This window comes from Mustela nigripes, chromosome 9 (assembly GCF_022355385.1).
Source record: "Mustela nigripes isolate SB6536 chromosome 9, MUSNIG.SB6536, whole genome shotgun sequence".
In the NCBI taxonomy this organism is placed as follows: domain Eukaryota; kingdom Metazoa; phylum Chordata; class Mammalia; order Carnivora; family Mustelidae; genus Mustela; species Mustela nigripes.
Genome location: NC_081565.1, coordinates 86550913 through 86573980, shown reverse-complemented (window position 1 = coordinate 86573980; position 23068 = coordinate 86550913). Strand labels below are relative to the sequence as shown.

The 23068-nt window shown below is 44.6% G+C and overlaps 1 protein-coding gene across 3 annotated transcripts in view; it reads right to left on the bottom strand.

The window, feature by feature from the left end:
• The window catches only part of PDCD1LG2 (programmed cell death 1 ligand 2), a 60549-nt gene that overhangs the window by 19102 nt on the left and 18379 nt on the right, over positions 1-23068 (bottom strand). For 2 of the 3 annotated variants that reach the window (XR_009406340.1, XM_059411996.1), the window contains exons 3-5: positions 19074-19379; positions 9782-10048; positions 3115-3249 (exon numbers count right to left, since the gene is read on the bottom strand). Coding sequence is in view for 1 of the 3 variants with exons in the window: in XM_059411996.1 (XP_059267979.1) it covers positions 3115-3249; positions 9782-10048; positions 19074-19379 (708 nt within the window). In the remaining 2 variants the exon portion in view is untranslated. Of the gene's footprint in view, positions 1-3114; positions 3250-9781; positions 10049-19073; positions 19380-19740; positions 19850-23068 lie in introns of those variants that run through there. The other variant, XR_009406341.1, reaches the window with a different exon arrangement.

Here is a 23068-nt window from a genome sequence, read left to right as displayed (position 1 = left end):
ACGTGAAGGCCTTGAGGCGAGGAGGCTGGTTGGGTGCAGTGGTAGTTAAAGCAGGAAGCCCTTTCAGCCTCATCAGCTCCCGAGGGTCTTGCTGTGGGAGCAATGGCAGAACAAGTGAGGGGAGCCAGAAAGTAGTCATGTTGGATCATTCTGGTCTGTGTCGGGATCTAGACGAGCAAGACTGGGGGATGGAGAACCTCCCTCCCCAGAGGGAATAGAGATGCACATGGCAGGAGTGGGAATAGCAGCAGCTCAAAACCAGGGCCCGCTGGGGAACTGACCTGGTTCCCCAGGAGCCTCCCAGCCTGTTCGGAAGCAGGAGCACTGTTGGCGAATTTAGCCTCCTGACAGTCTGTGGGAGGTGGGGAAGTAGAAGCTGTAAGAGGGAGACATTGGACTTTTGGCTAAGACAGGCAAGTGGGTGCTCAAGGAATTAATTGGAAAATTGAAAGGGAGGCAATTGCATTTGGGGCCCAGGGTATTAAAAGGGGCCCTAGATATATAAGGGTGTGCTGAGTGTATTGAAAGAAGACGTAGGTACTACGGAAGCATCTCACAAGGGGATTTGCTGTAATGGGTGTGACTAGGGGGCAGAATCAGGGGAGGCTTGATGAAGTGGCAGCTTCACTGGGATTTGAAGGATGACAAACTTCGGTGAACAGGAGAAAGAAGTACTTTAAGAGGAACAAATGTTGAGGGTTGCCCGAGGGAAGGGGGGTGGGGTAATTGGGGGATGGACATTAAGGAGGGTACGTGATGTAATGAGCACGGGGTGTTATATAAAATGAATTTCAGACCTGTACCTCTGAAACCAATAATACATTGTATGTTGTTAATATAAAAATTGATGTTGAACAAAATTACTAAAAATGAAAGATAATGATGAATTTTAAAAGAAGAAGAAGAAGGAAGAGGAAGAGGAGAGAGAATGTTGCCCGAGAAAACTCGGAATTGAAGGAAGCCATGGAGGAGGTCCAATCATGGAGACATGGTCGACTTGTGGCATTTAAAAGCCTGTTCCAGTGTCAGCTTGGTGGTTGCACAGTCTTTTAAGCCTTGCCGGTTTTGGAAACTCTTTATCTCTCCATCCATTTTGAATGTCAGTCTTGCTGGATAAAGTATTCTTGGCTGCATGTTCTTCTAATTCAGTGCCCTGAAAGCCTGTTCCAGCTAAAAGTGAAAATAGACCATATCGGATGTGACAGGAGTGGATGGAGGGAGACAGCTTGGAAGGTCCTGTTCTAGTTCAGGTGAACTCCGAGAGGGACAGTGAGGTTGGGTTGATAAGCCACGAAGAGCTCATTCTCATGTAACCACCCATTTACAGGTAGAAAAGCCATCTCAGAGAAGTTAGGTGACTCATACAAGATCATGGAGCTAATACATGGCAGCACTGGGTGCAGACCTAGCCTTCTGACCCTGGCTTGAAGCTTGACTAACAGTGCCAGCCATTCTCAACCTTTTTCCATGACACATGAGTCTGTGCGCATGGCAGATGTATTTCCGCATGTGCATGTGTCTCCCATGAGAGAAAACAGATCTCAGTGCACGCGAGTTGTGGGGTGGGGGTGACGAGTGGGTATTATATAGGCAGCCATGATTTTACTCTGGCTCATTCAAAACAAAAAAGGAACCATCTGCAGATTTAGTCGCTTAACTCTCGTTAGCAACAAGGGTCTCCCACCACAGTTGGTGCCCGAGTCTTACACCCAGCTTGGAGCTACAGATATCCTTGCCCCTTCTTGAGACTGGGATGAAGGATGAGGCGAAGAAGTTTTTCTTCTCTATCTTGAGTATGACCCATTTCATTCTTCCAAAGAGTCAGGACAGAAAATTCTTGCTCATTCCTGAGGTGACTGAAGGGTTCGCAGGCCCCAGGCCTGGAACTAGGTATAAATCTGTTTCTGAGGGGTGTGCATGGGAGAGGAGAAAGAAGATGGCAGAAGACAAGATTCTAATGAGGGGCATCTGCCATGCTTCTCTGGGGTCACTTGCAGAAGTGATCTCGTTTAGTTAAAGTTCTATCAGATGCTGGAAATCCTCCTTTATGGTGAGATGCCCTTCTCCATTTCTATAATTTCTCTTTCTTTTTCTTTTCTCCTTCCTCTTTTCCTCCCTTCCTTCTTCACTTCTTCCTTCCTCCTCAACCCTCATCCCCCTTTCTGTTGACAATAATACCTCAGATTTTATAGTAGACGGTTTTGTGGTTAGCACACAAGTTGATGCATACATAGGGCAATGGACAAACAGAGCACGAGAGAGAGTATCAGAGCAGGAGGAGAGAATATCTTATGGCAGAAGAGAACACAGAAGTTAGACTATAGATGTAGCATGACAATAACCTAAAAGTCCCCCAATTCTCAAAGAGTGGCCACACTGAATTCCTAAGGAATTATTTCCACATGTCATTTCTTTTCTATAGACAAGGCCATGTGGAGACTTTGGGAGGAGCTCACTGGGTGCTGACAAAGGAATAGCTTAGGAAAGTACCAGACAGTCTGCAGATATCGTGGCCATGGTTCAAATGTTGCACAACAGGAGTGGATGGGTGACAATAGGACAGGCTAGGGAAGGACTCCTGGAGCTGCTGAAAGACTTCAGGGCACCATCAAAACAGGCGCTTTTCCTGTCCCCAAATGGCCTCACACACTTTTCTCCTTTCCTTACGAACCAGGGCATTCAGATTCCTGGGGGCTTGGGGGAAGGCTTAGGTCAGCCTTATACCCAGTTGGGGGAATCGAGGGATGAGAACTGAAGGAATCGTCTGAAGCGATCTTGGTAGCCTTCTACCCACGACCTCTGACACACAGCCATCCACATTGCCAAAATAACACTGATCTCATGAGGCTAATGACACTTCTTAGCTCAAAGAACAAAGCGAACTATTTTAGCACAGGAACAAAACATTCCTTTTAAAACAGTGTGGGGATTTCAGCTCACTGAGGACTAGAGCCATTATCTTCTGGGGAAAAATCATCAGGATGGGCCCTCTGAGCCCAAAGTGAGGCTTTGAGGAGATTCGTGGGAAACTGGGAAGCTGTAGGCCACTGGAGAGAGCTCCACACTGCAGACACCAGTCCATTCAGTTACCTTGAATAAAACTTAGGTACTTACCTTTTCTAAAAGGAAGCTTTTGGAAGAGCTGTTTTCTTAGGCCTATCATTGTAGCTACGAATATCAAAACAATGATGAAGGAAGGGATGAAAACAGGAAGCAGCCAGTTTGAAGAGGTTTCAGGTTCTTTGCCACCTGGATGAAAGAAAAGCACCAGAATCACATTACATGGTAGCTTAGAGGCAAACCAACAAGTTGGCCCTCTGAGTAGATTATAACCAACACAGCCAATGTGCAGCGAGCATTTATTCCATGCCAGGTACTAATCTGTGTGTGCTGCGTGTACTATCTCATTTCCTTCTCACAACCCCCTACGTGGCAGGATTTGCAATGACCCTCATTTTCCTGATAAAGACAGTGAGGTGCAGAGAGTCTAGGAAACTTTCCCAAAGTTACACAGTAAGAGACAGAGCTGAGATATAATCTAGGCTGTCTGGTTCCAGATTCTGTGTTTTTCATCGTTCTGATACCTCCATCCATCTATCTATCTACCTATCATTATCAATTTTGTTTCCAGTAGGATAGTCCCTGAACCCAAACATGTCTTCTCTCTCCACTGTCAAGCACTTGCAGTGCTCAGAAGCCATGCCATTAATCATTCAATTTCAAGAATTAACAGGATCTTTTGGGAAAATATAATATTGTAAATAGTGTTAACATACAAAATCCAATCATTCATACCGCAGTATGAATTACTACAATGAGCTCTTTCCTTGGCTCAGCTAATCAATGTTCTGGCACTGAGGAAAATGTGAGTTTAGTAGAGAGGTGGATGAGATGAACAATTTTGGAGACCAGGGAAGGTCTTGTGGAGGAGAGCTGTGGGTATCTATAGATTAGAATAAGGGCTCCAGACTGACAATGGGAAGGACTGGAGGGGGCTTCATAATAGCAGGTAGAAGACTACCCAAAGTAAGCTGTACTTTTTTCCAAAAGCCTGAATTTTGCCCTGTGGAGTAATTTATACAGAATAAACACAAGAGCCTAGTCCAGGAAAAACCTGGCAAAACTGCTGAGGAGGAAGGGCTCGGTCCTGCCAACTGCCTTCCCTCTCTCCCATCTCAATACCTTCTGAGAATCATTGATTGTTTTAGCTGAGAAGATCATTTAATCTGAGCCTCTCATTTTAAAGCTCAGAAAGTAAGGCCCAGAGACACTCAATAATCTATCTGAGGTTATCACTGCTAACTAAGTGGCAAAGTCAGGGTTGTGAGCCTGTTTGATCGAAAGCTCAGGCCCCACAGGTATTTGTCTCTACTGAAAACAGTGTGGGAAACAGTAAGGAAGAAAGGATTCAGAAGCTCTGCTCATCTACACGTTGGATAACCCACACTGACTACAACTGCTTCTTTACTTTTTAGGAAATGCTTACTAAGAACCACTGCAGTGGCTACATGAGTCAAGGAGCCCTGGGACCTTCAGAGTCCTCACAGCAGGAGAAATCCCTGCCACAGCACCACCCTGCAAACCTGTGTCCTTTGCAGGTTCCTTCAAAGCCCCTTCCACATACATAAGCTCTATCCATCCCTGAAGACTTTCTAACAATGAACATCGGTGTGCTCAACCTGTAAGGATTTGGAGTGCAAAGACTTCACCTGAGTCACCTCTGAATCCCCTATAGACCCAAATACCATTTACATGAAAGATGTCGATAAGGATTTGGAGTGATAAATTAATCATCTGTCTACTTAGTCTGCCTGGCCCAATTCTTCCTGTCCTTAGTTATCTTGTGGCAGACTGATGTTTATCCCTTAAATCCACTCTGTCTTCCCTATTAGGGCATTAGCTGGACACACGGCTCCTCAAGACTATATTTTGGAGCTTCCCCTGCAGTTAGGCATGACCAACCATGAAAGCTCAGTTCAGGTCATGGGTCTTCTGAGTCTTGGCCTTCAGATAATGGATACGTCTTCCACCATTCTTCTCCCTTTTGGAAACATGGATGTGGTAGTCATCCAGCTTTGACAGTTCCAAAGAGACAATATTCTACAGAATGGGGGAGCAATAAGATGGAAAGAACCCAGAAGGAACAGAATGTAGATACTTTCCTGCTCTGACTCACCTTCTGTCTTTAAATATTACACAGGAGAGAAATATGTTCCTGTCTTGTTGGAGTCCTATTTTGAGGTCTCTCTGTTATGGAAGCCTAGTCTATACCCTAATATATATTCTTATAGATTATTTTACAATAATTACATGTTACTTAACAATGATATGATGATGCAATGGAGAACTATGTTTTATCCTTGCCACAATCCCATGCACTCTTGTTAGAGACACTATCTTTTTCCCCATTTCCACATTGAGCGCTGAGGACTTTGCAAGCATGTTTCATTCAATCCCCACAATCATGCTCTAAGGCATCTATCATTATTCACCCTTATTCTACAAATGTGAGACCAAGTTCTAGGATGTCTCGGTTATATGTTCATGTTCTCAAAGCTAACAGCAGCAGAAAGAGGATTTAAAGACTCTTGAAGACTGTCAGAGAGTCCCCTCCAGGTCTCTTGGGAAGGCTTCACTTCCCACCCCACAAGAATGTTGTTAGAGTCATTTCCAGTCTCCAATTTCGTTACATGTCCTCATGAAAATGCAACAACTGGCCAAGCAGAAGAACCCCTGTTTCAAAAAGAAAATGGTTTCATTGACCTTAAATTTCTGGTTAAAAATTAAGATGTTCAGTCATATCCTAGAGTCACTGGAGCACCTCCCATCACCACACTCTCATTGACTTCTGAAGAAGTATGTGGTAGGTCACAGAAGTCAGCAATGAGCAGCACAACTGATGAGAATGAGTAGAAAGGGGACAGTCATAAGGCAACTTAAAAATCCCTTTGAGAATTAGATGTGAGGAACCGTGGGAGGATGTATGACTTTGGTCATTTGTTGCTGGTATTTGGACCACAAACGAGGAGATCATTTGACTGCTGAGATCTGGCAGCCCACACAGTCTGGAAGCTGGGATAATGGGACTGGGATTATTTTTTTATTTTTTATTTTTTTAAATATTTTATTTATTTATTTGACAGAGAGAAATCACAAGCAGATGGAGAGGCAGGCAGAGAGGGAGGAAGGGAAGCAGGCTCCCTGCTGAGCAGAGAGCCCGATGCGGGACTCGATCCCAGGACCCTGAGATCATGACCTGAGCCGAAGGCAGCGGCTTAACCCACTGAGCCACCCAGGCGCCCCATGGGACTGGGATTATTAAGGCTCATCTTCCAACCCACTAATCTGTCATTTATTGAATACTTAGAATAGGGAGACTGCTCTGTTTTTGCTTTCATCTGGGTATAAAGAAGACCCATGTGAACAATTAAAATACATGGAAAGTAAAATAGCAATGAACAATAAAAGACATATATAGTCACAGGCAAACAAAGTCATGGTACATGTAATCAGTTTTAGGAGGAGAGATACGGTAAAAACCTCTTGTGTGCCGGAGTTATCTAAGCTGCTCTGGAGAGAGGGCTTCAAGTTGGTGAAGAGGGTGATTATATTTTATGTGGAGAGAAACTGCCTGAGCAAAGAAATCACGAAAGTGGGAGATGTGCAAACAAGTTCAGAGAGCACATGGTGAGGAAGGGGAGCTGACTAGAACCCAGGAACAATGTCAGTGGGTAGAAGCATGGATATAACTCTAAGTATCTTGGTAGAAATGAAGTCATAAGAAAAGCCTCATTTTTAGGGTCAACTTCAAGTAAAAATGGTAAACTAGGCAAGTTGGTCTTTCAAAATTTTCTATCTCTTTTTATCACAGTGACGATCCCCAGACTTGTCGCCTTATGAAAACTGAGCTGTAACTAATTCATACTAGAACTTTAGAGGCATTTAAATGCTAACAATCACAGGGGGATTTATTTTTCTTGGAATAGCTTAACTGTCCTTTGCTGTGTGGAATCTCTTGCCTAGTTAAGTGCAAGCTAATACTTTGGATGGAATGTGGTTTTCCAGAAGGGTCAGGGAAATAGGGGCCTGGGTAAGATGAATTTAGAAATAACTAGAATCTAGCCTTTGCGTCACTGATTACATCAGTATTTTTTTCTTTGTGGTGGAGAAGTGAAAGGGCACACTGACCATTCCTTTGGAAACCTTGAACTAGTGAAAAGTTACAGATGAAGTAGGGTGGCCCTTCTTTCCATGGAAGCCAGCATAGCTGACCGCAGACTCAACAGCTTGTGGGTCTACATCTGCTCAGGATCTTCTGGGAGATCACTCATACATGCAGCTGGTGAAGAGATAAGGAGACCTTTGTGCAGCTAGAGATCTTTCACCCATCCTTGCCAGAGTTGTAGCCATGCAACCACCCCCTGACATGGCTCCTGGGCTCATCAGCTCCCCTTCCTCACCACGTGAGTCTCTGATTTTTGTGACCTGCATGCTCGATAGTAACAATGAAAAGGTAATTGCGACCACTGTTCAGGGCAAGGCAACTAAAGGCTCAGTTCTCTCAGGCCTGAAACTCAGAGTCTCCGGTCCTCTTCCTACCCCAAGAGAAGCAGACTGTGCCATCTGAAGTGCTGAGTGAGGGAAACCTAGACTGTCCGGTGGATGAGAGAGATCTCAATGACCAGTTGGGATCAACTGTAGCAGCAGGAACTATAATCTGTTCTCTGAATTCTTGCATATGAAATCTTTTGAAGAGATCATGGCTGCCTCCCAGCCTGAAGGCTTAGTCACAGCAGACTTAATGTAGGGTCATAGGTGAACTTGAGCATGCAAGGGACAGACCGCTGTAGTCCTACTCCACTGCCTCTCACTTCACCTCTAACTTCAGCCATGGCTCAGCAGAAGTCTAAATGGATTTCAACCACCTCAAATGGCTACTTTTCTTTCAGTGCAGATGCAGGGGTGGGGCGCTCACTCAGCACACATGCATGCATAGCTCATGGGGGAATGGACTGTGCAATCCTGGACACCACTGTCAATCTGCAGGGGTGAGAGCAGATGACCTCCACTTGATGTGCTCTGAGTGAGCATCTGAGGAGGCCATCTGAACACTTCTCAGGTGGTCCTTGGGTATCTGGGCTCTGTTTTCCCAACAGCAACAACTTTGATAATGTACTCTTATGTTTAGTTTTCCTTCTGCTCTGTCTGAATCTCCCCAACCTCTCTTTTTTGCTCCCTGAGGTCGCCACCCAAATACTTAGATGCTACACAAGCTCCTATCGCACGCTCTGTTTTGCCTAACTAACATGAAGGGCAAAAGGTGAAATACAATGACAACACAGTGTATTTTCTATAAAGTCATATTAAGTAGTGCTAGGGACTGTCCTTTATTCGGAGATTATGTCCTTTGCTGGTATGGTAGGAGAATACTGAGTCCCCTCAAAGAGGTCCATGTTTGAATCCCTGAAACCTGTGAACATGTTATCCCACATGGGAAAAGGGATTTTGCAGATGTGATTATATTCAGGACCCTGAAATGGGAAAGTTAACCTGAATTATTGGGTTGCGGGAAGGCATCCAATGAAATCAGAAGGGTTTTTATAAGGTGGAAGAGCAAGGCAGGAGAATTAAAGACAGATGTGAGGAGGACACAGAAGCAGAGGTCTCAGGGATGTAGCTTTTGGCTCTGCAGGGGGAGGAAGGAACCATGAGCTAAGGAAGGCCGGTGATCTCTAGAAACTGGGAAAGATGAGAAAAGGAACTCTCCCTTAGAGGCTCTGTCACCCTATCAACACCTTGGTTTGAACCCAGCACAGCCCCTTTTGGGTTTCTGATTCTCAGAAGCGTAAGTTAATTAATGTTGTCTTACGCCCATGAAGTTTGCAGTAATTTGTTACAGGAGCACTAGGAAAATTATGACGTGCTTGGTGATAAAGTGACCTCTTATGAAAGAAATTTGGTACTAGATATAAGTTGCTCTTACTCAGCAAATAAATGGTCTTATTCAGCAAATAAAAAATAGCCTGACTCCCCAAATCGTTTGAAATTGTCCTGGTGTCTGAAGATCTAAAGGGTGGGACTCAGCATACTCAGCAAAGGCTCTGATTTTACAAAAGACCAGTTTTCCTTGGAAACCCCATAACCACTTGATTATCAGCAAAGCCAGCAAAGTAATATCCATCCTGCTGATTCCTTGCACTGTGCCTGAGTCACAGCGACTAGCTTTTGTGCTGGATATTTTCTGTTTCCTCTTCAGATCCATTCTCTACACTGCCACACTGTGCTCTGAGCTCTGAGAGGTTGACCTTGATGGAACCCATCAGTGGACTCCCTTGTTTTCTGACTTCTAGTGGCTTCAGCCAATGGGAGGCGCCAGCAGGAGATTGGCGGGTGGGAGGAGGGGGAGGCTGGGGAGTTCCTTTGCCCAGCTTCCACCATGCAGAGTTGTTACAGGTGGCGGAGTCCTCCCTCTACTGGAGGCCACTGCTCCGGTCAAGGGGCACTTTCCCTGCAGCTCCCTTTCCCAGGATTCAGTAATCCCTCCAACAGTGGTAACTGCTTCTCTGATAATCCCTCCAACAGTGGTAACTGCTTCTCTGACTGGGGAGGCCCCAGGGTCCTGCAATATGCTTACTAGCTTCTCTAAATCCTGCCGCACCTTCATACATAGGTCTTTCATCCCTCTGTCCTCAAATGACTCATTCTGAGTGTGCCATCTCTTTCCTGCCTAAGCCCTGACCGAGGGAGTTAGGAAGGGGGGAGCCACTCTTATCACTCTCACCATATTCAATGACGGCTGAGGTACGTTCGTCCATGTTAGCGTTCCAGAACACACAGCTGACGTTCCTGCCGGGGTGCAGCTTGAGGCGCAGAATGCTGGTGACCTGGTAGAGGCCATCAGCGGTCTTGATGTGGCTGGTGTTGGCAGGAACGCTGACGTTTTCCCAGTATACTTCTGCCAACGGATAACCTTCGGCCTGGCAGGTGAGCTCTACCTCATCTACCCCCGGGATCCTAAGTAAATAGGTGTTTATTTCCTTGTAGGAAGCTGGATAATAAAAGAAGAAAAAGAAATAATCTTTCTTTTCTGGTTCCGAGACGGCTTTGGACTTGGTAACATGCGAAATGAATAAAATTATCATTATCGATACTAAGTATCGATACTTATTTTACACATTTCTTTGCCTCAAATAGCACCCCATTTACACTGAATGATATAATTCTTATAACAAAAATGGCATCGTTGATAGTCCCAATTTTTGCTGGAAGTAACTGAAGTGAGATTGAGTATTTTTCCCAGAGTCACGGGGCTAATAACTGGGAGAGTCGATGCTTGCACACCGGAAGTCTGATTGCACATCTCAACAGTACTTTATCCCACCACACTCTGTGGCTTCCTGTATTATTCCAAATTATCTCACGGCTGAGGACTGGAGAAAAGAGAGGGGATAAATAAAATCCCTTGATCACCCCCATATTCTTGGTTTATTTGTTGCTGCTTCTATAGGAGAAAATTCTCTTCCCACTTCCCTCTTTCCTTTCTTCTCTGTGAGATTAGGAGGAGAAAAAACAAAGACCTAGAGTCTGTCTATAAGTAGTCAAGAATGGACTATATCTGTTACTTGCTTCTCCTGTCCAAAACACACACACACACACACACACACACACACACACACACACAGTGAGCCGCACACACTTGTGGTACATGCTGAGTGAATTAATCAAACATTGCTCCCTGCCCTCTAGGAAACAGATCTAAAATGAATACAAGTGACATTGAAGGCACAGGGACAAATTGTCCAATTATTTCAGATGATAGCCTAAAACAAATATTAATAACACATGCAAATACCAAGGAATACGGGAAGTAACCTGTTGATTTTTCAGTGAAGGGAAGAAGAAATGCATACTAGCTTTCATTAGGTAGGAAATATTTAAGAAACAGAATTTTGATGCAAATTTTTATCGCATATATGGCACAAGGGTGACAAAACTATTTTTTTTCTTAAATTGTTGGGAGGAGTAGAAATGAGCACACCCTTTGTGAAAAGTGATTTTAACTTAAAATCACGTTAACAGTGAGGTACTAAGGGTTTTCTAGGTGCTCAACTTTGTGCCCTGTGATTTTACATCCTGCAGAGGGGAAAGGAATGTTCAGGCCCCTCTTCACAATTTTTGCCCCTTTGTGTCCCTGTGTTAGGAGTTGCTAACTTGATTAGTTATGGTCAAAGATGCTCAGTGGGTCACAGTTCTCTGGACTGGGTGACTGAGTCTTGAAGCGCAGTTCACAACCCGCAGCCCTCTCTCTCTTTTTTTTTTACTTTTTTTTTTTTTTTTAATTTATTTATCAGAGAGAGAGAGAGGGGAAGAGAGAGAGCACAGGCAGACAGAATGGCAGGCAGAGGTAGAGGGAGAAGCAGGCTCTCTGCTGAGCAAGGAGCCTGATGTGGGACTCGATCCCAGGACGCTGGGATCATGACCTGAGCCGAAGGCAGCTGCTTAACCAACTGAGCCACCCAGGCGTCCCCCGCAGCCCTCTCTTAAGTTCTTGCCTCCATGTGGGAAAGCTACTCAGCTGGGCGCACTGGCTGGCCTAGCTCAAAAACCTCTGGTATCTTCCCTACTCATGGTTTTCCACCTTCTGCTTGTAACTGGGTGGGTGAGGTGAACTTTCTCACCCATGATGCTGGATAAATGAGTAACTTCAGGGTCTTCTGCAAACCTGAACTCTAAGCTAAGATGAGGGTGCAAGAAAAAAGAGTATTTGGATTCACTTTGTTCTCCAGTGTAGACCACCAAAGAAGCCCTGAAGTTGGGAGAGGGGAAAGGAGAAAATCATGTGCTTATCCGGTTATGAATTTAAAAAATGGAGTTCATTTCCCATTTGGTTATTGATTCTTGTATGTATAGCTTAGAGAGGAACAGAGGTGAGTGGCTCTGAAATCTGATTCTATCTCTTTAACATACATTACCTCATTTAAACTGTAAGGACCCGAGGAGTTAGGTAAAATTCATTGTCCTATTTTATAAACAGGGAAACAGCTGGAATCTGGGGTGGGGTGGGGGACTTGAACCCATGCCCTTCATGGCTACATTATTCTGAATCATCATAAGAGGATGACTGTCTATGTAATAGCAAAATGTTTGGGGATGGAGCAACAGACACAGGAAGGGCGGGGACTTAGGGGCACACGGGACTAGTAGAACATGAGGAGAATCAGGTTTGAAGCAGCCTACTGAGAACTTGAACTGGTTAGACTTACCAGTCTCCTTTAAGCCAATTTTTATCTACCTCTGGCAATTTAACAGTATCTGAAGCATGAATTTTGAGGACTCGCTTATCTTTCATTTTATTTATCTATACTATTTCCACTTGGCTTGATGTCCTCTTACGATCATTTATCCTATTACAGTGCAGGTGATTTCTGTAAGTGCTGGGGTCTTTGGGGGAGGGATGGAGGAGAACAAATGGATGCAATGTGTTGCATATGAAGGTCTGGCCCATTCCTGCAGGGGAGCTCAGAACAAGAAGTTGCTCTTGGGGGCCATGTTGAGAGGTGATTTCATCGGTAGGAGGGTCAAGAATCAGAAGGGAGGCTGAGTCTGTAACCTGGGATATACAAATGATGGAGAAGATGAGAGAGATGTTCAACTAGAAGAACCAGCAAGGTTGGGAAAAGGGATGGGCACTCACAACCGGCATGCATACAATATTAAAGACGCCTCCACAGCCTTGTGCAGTTCGGGAAGTGGGGGAAAGGCATCACTATCAGCCACACACAATGGGGAAGCTGCATCAAGGGGGCTACTCTTAGGAAAAGATGAGTAAATTTTAGAATTTCAGAGCTAAAAGTGATCTTACAATTCAAACGAGTCCAACTTCCTACTCGGCTCTTGTTGGGTATAAGTTTCACACGTGTCAATAGGCCAAGATGCCTATGTTTACACAATTCTTCTATTTTCTTTTTTGTTTACTTCACCTGTTGTAATAGAGAGGAGTTGAAATCTCCAAAAGATTATGGATCTAATTCTGCTTTTAGAGAATTTTTGTGTGTGTTATATGTTCTGAAGTTATGTTGTTAGACATAGACACATTGAGGACTGTTACATCTCCCTCTCATATTGACTTCTTTATCCTGATGAAATGTCCCTTTTTATCTTTAATACAGATAAAAGGAATAAACAAACAAATAATTAAAAAACAATAAATAAAATAAAGATTATCTTTTCTTTTTTCTTCCTTTTTTAAAAAAGATTATCTTTTCTGATATCAGTTAGCTGCTAGATAACTAACTTTTAGCTAAATGCATCTATAAATGGAAACTCCTCTTGCTAGGAGCAGCCATTACCATGATTGGACAATAAGAAAGTTAAACTTTCACTGGAAAGATCATTCTTCTCCCAAGTCAAACTTTGCCTCTTGGCAGCTTCAACCCCTTGATAACTGTCTGGTTTACTAAGTCAATGTATGAGCTACATAGTAGTTAAGAACGTGGTTAGATTAGGCTTGAGCCAATGGCTGGTTATGTGACCTTTAAAGCCCTCAAGTTTCTCCTTTATAACCAGGTATGATAATAACTATCCTTAACAGAGGTGTTAGGGTGATTGAATGAGCTAGTGCCTAGAGCATAGTAAAAATTCAATTAATATTAGCAATGATCATTAGCTGCTGAATATGATCCTTTGGGTATTTGAAGGTAAGTGGCAAGATTCCATATAGTCTTTCCCTTCTGGGTAAAACATGCCTACTTTCTTCAAACATATCTCACAGGACAGTTTTTAGACCCAGTTCCACATACCAGTCTTTGGATTCACTTTGTTTTCCAATGTAACATGATCTATATTCCAGATTTTACCTAAGCAGTATGAAGCACAGGATGACTACTTCCATGTGTTGAGCACATTTTAGGCCCACATTGGGGTTTTCATGCAGCCTAAAGTCATAAATGTTATTAAATGAATGATCCAGGTACAGCTTTGTTGGCTATAACAACTCTGTGGGCTCCTGCAGACTGTCTCCTGGTTGATCCAAGAGCATCTATCACCCTTTGTCAGCTTTGAGTCAACACCTCCCAGCTGTTGAGTCTGCTACAGTTGTGGTCAATTACACCACCATTCATCTCACATTTTACCAATTTACGCACAAGATTTGTGCTGTGTGGATCCTGGGCCTGTCTGTCCTCAAATCCATCCTGCAAGTGTTCTGCTCTGCTCTGCACTGCCTGAAGGCTGACTCCTGCAGGCCGTGTCTCTCAGGCTCCCGACAGCCCACAGGAGGCACAGTGGGAAGTCTGGAGGGCAAACAGGAGGGAGAAGTTACGGTGTTTCCCCCCAATACCCTATGCTCCAAGAGCCTCTCCAGCAGCCCGCACAGCTCTTCCTTCCTCCTGCTGCCGCTGGATGGGCCTGCTGTGGTTCTAGTGTCTCCGTGACTCGGGTCGCTGAGCTCCATTAGCCCTGCGCTCTTCCTCTCCCTCCAGTGCAGTGCAGGCAGCAGCTTCTCGTTATTGCTGATTTGCCTCCCTGTTCCCTGATTAGTCACTCTGTCTGTTCTAGTAAAAGAATTTCTGTTTTCAAATTGAAATTTCTGCCGGTTTGAATGGTCTCTGTCTCCCTGGTCGTCTCTGACTAAAGGATCCCTACGCGACTGGCCACACTCTGGCATCTCTGAAATAGAGATAAGCAGCAGGCGGCATTATCTGCTCTATCATCGTAAGGATGGTAATGAAGGTGAAAAAATGTAGTTGCACACGCCTTGGTCTTACAGAATGTAGGCAGTTTCTAGGAATCGCTGAGGGAAATCTTTTAGGCTTGCTCCCAATTCCTCTGTCGGACGACTGGGGAGGACCCTCGGGTTACACAGCTTGTACTCCCCGGGAGCTTTTGCCCACTGCGGAATTCAGAAGGTCATTGTCAAACTCCAGCTTTCCTTATTGCCTTTCTGGTTCCCCAAAGGAGGAAAGGGAGAGACTTAGCCCCATCAGTGAGTGCTTTAAGCCAATGCTTTCTCTAGGTCCAGACCCTTTCAAGGCTGCCCTGCTTCCCTTGGGCCGTTTCCTCTCCAGGTCCTTTGTCCTCCCGTCCTCCCGGTCGAGGCCAAGGGGAGAGAAGATGGAAGCCTTGTTGCCTCCTTCCTCTGCTCGCTCAAGTCGAACTCCCATCTAGCCTGGGCCTTTTTGTGGATTTGAAAGACTTCTGTGAGCCTCAGTCCGCTCTGGGGGTTGGCGCTCTCCCATCCCCCTCCTCATTTCCTACTAGGCCTTTGGGGGCTGGTTTGGCCTTTCTGTTCCCAGGACTTCGGGGTCTGTCTGGGATCCTTGTGGGCTCAGTCCCTGGGCTCTCCGGCCTCTTCTCTGCAGCCACGCTCCCTACCTTCCCTCAGACAGGTTCCTCGCTACAGCTGCCTGTCAGGTCCCTGTGATCCTGGGTCTTTTAGACTCTCCAGCCCTTCTACCTAATACTGTTTTTCCTGTGCTTTTAAAAAAGTAGTTCTCTTTTCACTATATTTAATATCAACTACTGCCCAGATATCGAAGTAGGTGCTATAAACCTGTTTTCAAGTTTATGCCATAGATCAGGCATTTTAAGGAAAAAGTACAGACTTCTTCCTGTCCTGTTTTATTGAAGCAGATCCTAACTGAGGCACTGGGTCTCCCCTGATCACGATAGGATACTCTCAGGTGATGGTCTTCAACTTTCCCTGTTTTTTGCTTACATTCCTCTTAAAGGCTGTGACACAGTATGCACCGTCTCACATATTTATTAGGTAGGTTCTTAAAATTTTTTCTAAGTGTGGGTATTGGAAAAATATATAATGTTTATCATTTTATAAACATTATATATTTTAAGTAAAACAATGATTTCCCTCTTAGATATGTACCTAATGCTGTCTAGACATCATAGGAGGTATCTTTTATACACTTCCCTGTCCTTGGGAAAATACATATACAAATTCTCCTGTAGGTGGCCTGGGTGGTTCAGTGGGCTGGGGCCTCTGCCTTTGGCTGAGGTCTCGATCCCAGCGTCCTGGAATCGAGCCCCACATCGGGCTCTCTGCTCGGCGGGGAGCCTGCTTCCTCCTCTCTCTCTGCCTGCCTCTCTGCCTACTTGTGATCTCTGTCTGTCAAATAAATTTAAAAAATAAAATAAAAAAAATTCTCCTGTAGGGGCACCTGGGAGGCTCAGTCGGTTAGGCATCTGCTTCAGCTCAGGTCATGATCTCAGGGACCTGGGATTGAGTCCCACATTAGGCTCCCTCAGCAGGGAGTCTGTTTCTCCCTCTCTCTCGCTGTGTGTTCTCTCCCTCTCTCAAATAAAGAAATAAAATCTTTTAAAAAATTCTCCTGTAATGGTCAGAGCTTTAAACTATCTTTTTCATACTGTTTCATTCCATGACCTTCAGCTCCGATTCCACTTTTTTCTACAGGATTCTATCCAATCTCAACATGTTGTATTGGGGATCCTTATATTTCTGTGCAACAACAAAATATGTATAGCTATTGAGATTAATTTTTTTGCTTGTGATCACAAGGCTTCAAGTATTCAGTTTCCTTCTGCACTGAAATCTAATTTCTATTATCAGAACACCTAAAATCAAAATTTAAAATATTATGAATATTGATAATGATTAAAAGATAAGAGTTGTCCTTCTCCTAATGTCCTCCATGGTGTGGTGCATAAACAATGAATCTTGGAATACTGAAAAAAAAAAAAAAAGTTTTCTGGAAATGTATCCCTTAAGGGGACGGGTGGGGCTCTCTTTTTCAATTTGTTCATGTATCCAAGGATGCATATGGTTGTTGGAATGAGGCAAGACTAGCCTCAGCTCTATTTCAATTTTTCCATTTTTATGACAAGAAATACTAAGGAAACTTACTCATATAAACAAGTAGTGGGTGTGGGAGGAGTTTTGTTATAGAGATATCATTTCATGCTCAATAGCCTTATGATTTATTTGGCAAAACAACAACAACAACAACAACAACCCCTACTTCATTTTTTAGCATCAGCTCTTAACTGTACTAGGCCCTCCTCCAGCTTTGCTGAAAACAGAATTTGGTATCACCTGTTTTGCAGAAGGATTTGTTAGTCATCAGTTTGATACGGTATCAATATTTCCGATTAGTCTTTTGTTTAGCAAGGAAGAGTTTTTCTACACCCAGAGGCAACACACCACATTGGTGAGAGGTACACTTCTTATGAAATGGAAGAAGCCAATGATAAAAGAGGAAGTGTTTTAGGGGAACCCCAAGAGACTTGCCTGGAAGCCTAATTCTCAGGCACACTCAATTTGGGGAAAGAATACGTGGGGAAGAGGAAGAATTAGAAACTCATTTCCTAAAATTGCCCGGGCCCCTGCGAACCCTCAGAAAATCCTGTGATCCACATATACCATCGTTCGAAGAGCAACAAGGATTTAAAGAATAAATAATTAAGATTTAAGGAATACACTGGTCTGCAGCTGACCCTCTCTGCTCTAGGTGATGAAGCTGGCAGCATGGCATCCCAGGAAGGAGGGGCAGCCCTCAGCTGGAGAGGAGTGGAAGGACTGGCCCCAGGTTGCCCAGGGACCCTACGATGCATTATAGCATTCAAGCAGAGGTTAACAAACACGGAGGCAGTGCGCTAGGGGGGCAGACACTGAATTCATTAGGGGATCGTGAGAATGTAGAGCCTGCTTTCCTCCCATTAATTGAGATCAGACGAACTTCAAAGTTCTGGAGTTCATCCCAGTTGTGGGTGCGGGAAATGCAATTAAGAGAGAAGGCAGTTACATCCAGGCTAATGACTCTCCTCATGACTTACTGAAAGCGGAGGTCAGAGGAGGTCTTTGGACCAGCTCTCCAGACACTCCCCACATGCCAAGAACCATGCTTACTTCCTTAGGTTCAGTATCTTTTTAAATTTGTATAATAATCCTCTGTGGTAGATGCTACTATGGCTATCCTTTTACAAATAAGAAGAATCTGTGATTGTAAAGGTGAAATAACCTGCCCAGGATCACAGGTGAAAGCATTTACCCTCATGGCTAATCCTCCCGCTTTATCCTTCTTGTCCCAGATCATGAAGTCACAACATTGCTACCAAGCTCCATGGGCTTTAGGGTCCGAAGTCTATGGACTTCCCAGAAGACAGTACAGATCCTCTGAGGCTTACTGGGTGAGACTGGAGAGGACAGAGAAAACCCAGATCAGTCAGTGTGGGCTGAAAGACACAAGCTAGGAACAGAGCCGAGTCTGTTCTTTTGTTAGAAGGCTTTCTCAAAATGGCCTTTTCCAAAGCAAACATGACCTTGAAGATTTCTTCAGACTTAGGTTCTTGGCTTGTGTTGTGGTGAGGAGAGCCCTCAGTCTAGAGGAAGTGGGACAGCGTTGGACCTGACTGGGCTCCCCAAGCCCACCACCCTTCACTTCTTGGACTTCGGCTGCTTCATTTGTAATACGTGAAGCTTGGACTAGAACAGCGTTCTCCAAACTTTTGGGACCGTGTCCCACAGTGAGAAAAAATATTTCACATCACAATCCAATGTGCGCACGCACACACACACACACACACACACACACACACACACACACCCCTTATCTCTGAAACAAGAGTTTCACAAAATGACATTCAGCCCTATTATGTGATGCCTTCTGATCTATTCATTTTATTTGAAGAAAGACACCCACCTGGTTGCTACTCACTAAATCGATGCTTTATTCCACGAATGGCCAGCAAACCATCGTTCGAAATGCTCTGGACTAGAGGAGTAAGTTTCTCTTAAAGAGGAGCTTAATGATCAAGCCAGTGTTGTTCCTTGGGGGAAGTGTGAGCAGGCAAAGCTTATCTTAGGCACCCTCCCTGCTTTCAGGGACCCATTTCCTGCCTTCCCTCTAGACCCACATCATTCCTGCAGCTCCTACCCTGACGTACCCTCACCTCAGCTACCTTATACTCAGATATATTTTAAGAAAATATTTCTGGGCAGGTGCTTCTGTTTTCTCTAAGATAGCCCCGTCTCTTTGCAACCATCCTTCTGGTTTTTGCTTGTGCAGATGCCTCCACAGATTCCCGCCCTAGAAACGACTCACCTTTGACTTTCAGAGTCAGGTACTTGTAGTCCCAGGCGAGGCCGTAGATGATGAGGCAGCGGTACTGGCCCGCGTCCGTCAGCTGCACTCGAGGGATGTGGAAGGAGGCCTTCCCCAGGGGCAGCTGCTCTTCCAGCAAGCTGGCTCTTTCACTCTGCAAGGATGTATAGTTTTCCATCTTCTGCAAACTGGCCTTTAAGTTTCTGAGTTCCACAGGACCTCCAGTGTCAAAGTGACACTCCAGGGTCACATTGCTCCCATAGTCCACTGTGTACAGTTCCTTAGGGGCTGTCACTGTAAATAAAGCTGAACAAAAAACAAGGCGTTCTCCCACTGTTTGCCTTCACAACTCAGTTCTGGACAGAGTGGGAGCTGAGGGGCCCATCCCACCCCCTGGTGCGGGAGACACCTGTCACGAACTGGGCCGTCCTTCAGGCTCCTTCCTCTCCAGTGCCCTGTCCTGTCTGGGCAAGAGTGGAGCTCTTGACCCACTGTTTTGAGCTACTTCTCGCCTCTCAACACGCCCCACCTGTGTGGCTGATTATTGTCTTCTTGCCTCTTACCCGGGCTCATTTTCTCTGTATGGATCAGATTATATCAACCCTGCCAAAGACGACCTCCTCTCGTGACTGGGAGTAATCATAGTTATCATCTGTTGAGTTCTTACTAGGGGTTAGTCCTCTGCCAACACACAATCTCATTGAGTTTTCCCAGAAAGCCAGCAAAGTAGAGCCATCGTCTTGTTAGAAAATGAAACTGAGGCACAGGGAAGTAGCCTGGATCAGACCCAGGTGTGCCCTTAACCACCGTGTCACATCAGTCCACTGGACAAGGTTCTTCTTTTCTGTCAGTAAGGAGAAAGGAAGAATAGAACTAATATTTAGTGTAGACCTACTATGCACCAGGCACCGTGCTAGGCTTCTATAACTACATCATTTAATCCTGAAAATACAACCATGAAATATGTATTACTATTACTGCTTTACAGTTGAGGAAACTGGCTCAAAGAGGTTCACGCCAGGACACACAGTTAGTGAAGTTAAAATTGGGAGCCAATTAGTTGTTTCGCTAAAATTCTATAGTTACTGCAACAGTATGTCCCAAAATAGGAGGCAAATATGAAGCATGCAAAATAATTATATTTAAGGTCGAATTAAGGCCTAAAGGGAACTGAGTTATTCAGAGAGGAATTTATTTCCTCTTTAATCCTGTTTCAACCCTTCAAGTAACATATAATTTGCAACTAGATTCTCATACCTCCAATAACGGCTATTTCTCCCTTTAATAAAAGAGAAAGCTCCCAGGCAGATACTGTAGGTATCGGGGTAGAATTTAATAACACTGCTTTCATCACATTTATTTTTGCTTATATCCTCTGTTTACCAGTAACAGTGGTCCTTGTTTTCCGTTGTTCTCAAAGAATAAAAGCTGAGTTGATTTAAAGGAATTCTATAAAAACAACGGCATGAAGAGTGGTAAAGCAAAGTAAAACTAATGAAGGTAGTGTGTGCATGAAGACACTGTGGGAAACTGCACAAGGTTATGTCACCTCCATCATTAGTGAATGGATATTCATTACACAGAGGTGTGGCAAGATCTTAACGTAATTTCTGAACGATGACAAAAGACTAGATCAAATTATATTCAGGACAGCTTGCTTCATTCATTCATTTAATTAGTCAAGACGTCCATTCAACAAATATTTGTGGCTTCTAAGCATATGCTATTCAAGATGTTACTATTACAAAAAGCAGTACAGTAAGAGCATGGGGTCTAGTGACAGAGCGACTGGGGTGAGATTATGAGCTCTTTGATCTTGAATATGTCATTTAGCTCTGTGAGTCTCTCCTTATCTATAAATGTGTAAGGTTAATATCTGCATCTAAGTACTGTGGTGAATATTAGACAAAATGGCACGTATGCAGTGCCTTATTTTGGCAGGGGATAGGTGGTCAGCAAACACTGGTTCCTGTCTTTTGTACCCTGTTAAAATTCTTGGGAAAGTGGTAATCTGTACATGTAACACAGGGCTGCAAGGACCTATTTAGCCAGAGCAACTCCATCTTGGTTAAAAGCCATTTTCTTGTTTGTGCAATAAAACTTAAACTAACCCTGCTCCCTTCCCCCAGAGGAACTTACTTAGAAGCAAGTCTGGGGAACCAGTAAAATATGGTCATCCAGTCCTAATAACAGAGCCCAGAATACAAGGCCAGGTCGGCCAGTTCTTGGTAACAGAGCCCAGAATACAAGGACGAGTCGGGCCGGGTGGAGACATCCAATCAGTAAAAAACACACATGCTTTTTCCCTAACCACCAAAGAATGTAAACCCCACAGTTTGGGCGCCAACCTTGAGCACCCATTCTGACCAGAGTAATAGGTTGGGTCAAACAGCTACTATAGGGTAAACTGTAATTCAATTGGCCACCTAGTGTGACCTACCATGACTACAATCTCATTGGCCACCTATGTGTGGCCAGACTTTTGCTCTATAAAAGGTAATCTGTAAGATGGAGAGGGTCACCCTCTTCGGAGGCGGCCCTGACCGGTCAGTTAGTCAATTCTTGAGCCTGTAAGCTGGGGGTGGTCGCTCTCTTCAGAGATGGCCCTGGCCGGTCAGTCTGACTTCTAATGCTTGACATAAAATAGAACTTTGTATAACTTTCACCTTGTCTCAGTCTCGTTCCCCTGACCAATCAGTCTGACTTCTAATACTTATCATAAAATAAAGCTTTAAATAATTTTCACTTTGTCTCAGTCTCATTTCGTTTAATAACAGACCTAACAAGGGCCATTCTTTTTTTTTAAGGATTTTATTTATTTATTTGACAGAGACAGATCGCAAGTAGGCAGAGAGGCAGGCAGAGAGAGGGGGAAGCAGGCTCCCTGCTGAGCAGAGAGTCTGATGTGGGCCTTGATCCCAGGACCTTGAGATCATGACTTAAGCTGAAGGCAGAGGCTTAACCCCCTGAGTCATCCAGGTGCTCCGAGGGCCATTCTTCATTAACTGTGATATTTTATTAACCAGGACAGCCCATTCCCTGACCATCCTGGGCAATAGATTTTTTTCTTGAAAGATTTTATTTGAAAGAGCACAGTTTGGGGGGGAGGGGCAGAGGAGAGGGAGACGTCACATTGCAGGGCTCCATCCCAGGACCCTGGGATCACGACCTGAGCCAAAGGCAGATGCTTAACTGACTAAGCCACCCAGGAACCTACTGGGCAATAGATTTTAAAGTACTAGTAAAGGGTTCCTGGGTGGCTCAGTGGGTTAAAGCCTCTGCCTTTGGCTCAGGTCATGATCCCAGGGTCCTGGGATCGAGTCCCACATCGGGTTCTCCGCTCAGCGGGGAGCCTGCTTTCTCTTCTCTCTCTGCCTGCCTCTCTGCCTAGTTGTGATCTCTGTCTGTCAAGTGAATAAATAAAACCTTAAAATAAATAAATAAGGTACTAGTAAATTTTGGGTTTCCTATTGCTTAAATGGTTCACACTGCAATTCTCTTCTGACCTGAGTTTCTCCTCCTACAATGCTGCAAGACTTTGAAGGTAGTGACCAGGCTGTTTGTTTTGGTGTCTTCAGCGCCTGGCACATAGTTCCTCCCACTTAAGAGTTTGGCAAATGGCAGCAAGAGGGAGAAGTAAGAGAGGATGAGCCTGACCACTTCTGTCTTCCTCTCATCAAACTGCAACTTGCCCCTGGGGCACAAGCTGGCTGGCATTCTTAATCATCACACAGCACACTTGGTAGTGACGCCCAAACTTGAGCTTTCTCAAGAACAACTGGGCAAGTTTACATTTTGCAAGCCCTGTTTTCACCATGACTAGAACATTAACACGCCTTTCTGACAGATTTGCAGTACGGGAAAGAATTCACATCTGCCAGCAGGCCGGGGCTGAGGCAGATCTAGAACATGAGTGCTTCTCGGTCAAACACTGCTGATCACACCCGCATTTGCCTGGACAGGTTGGGAAGACTGTGAGATGACACACGTGAACA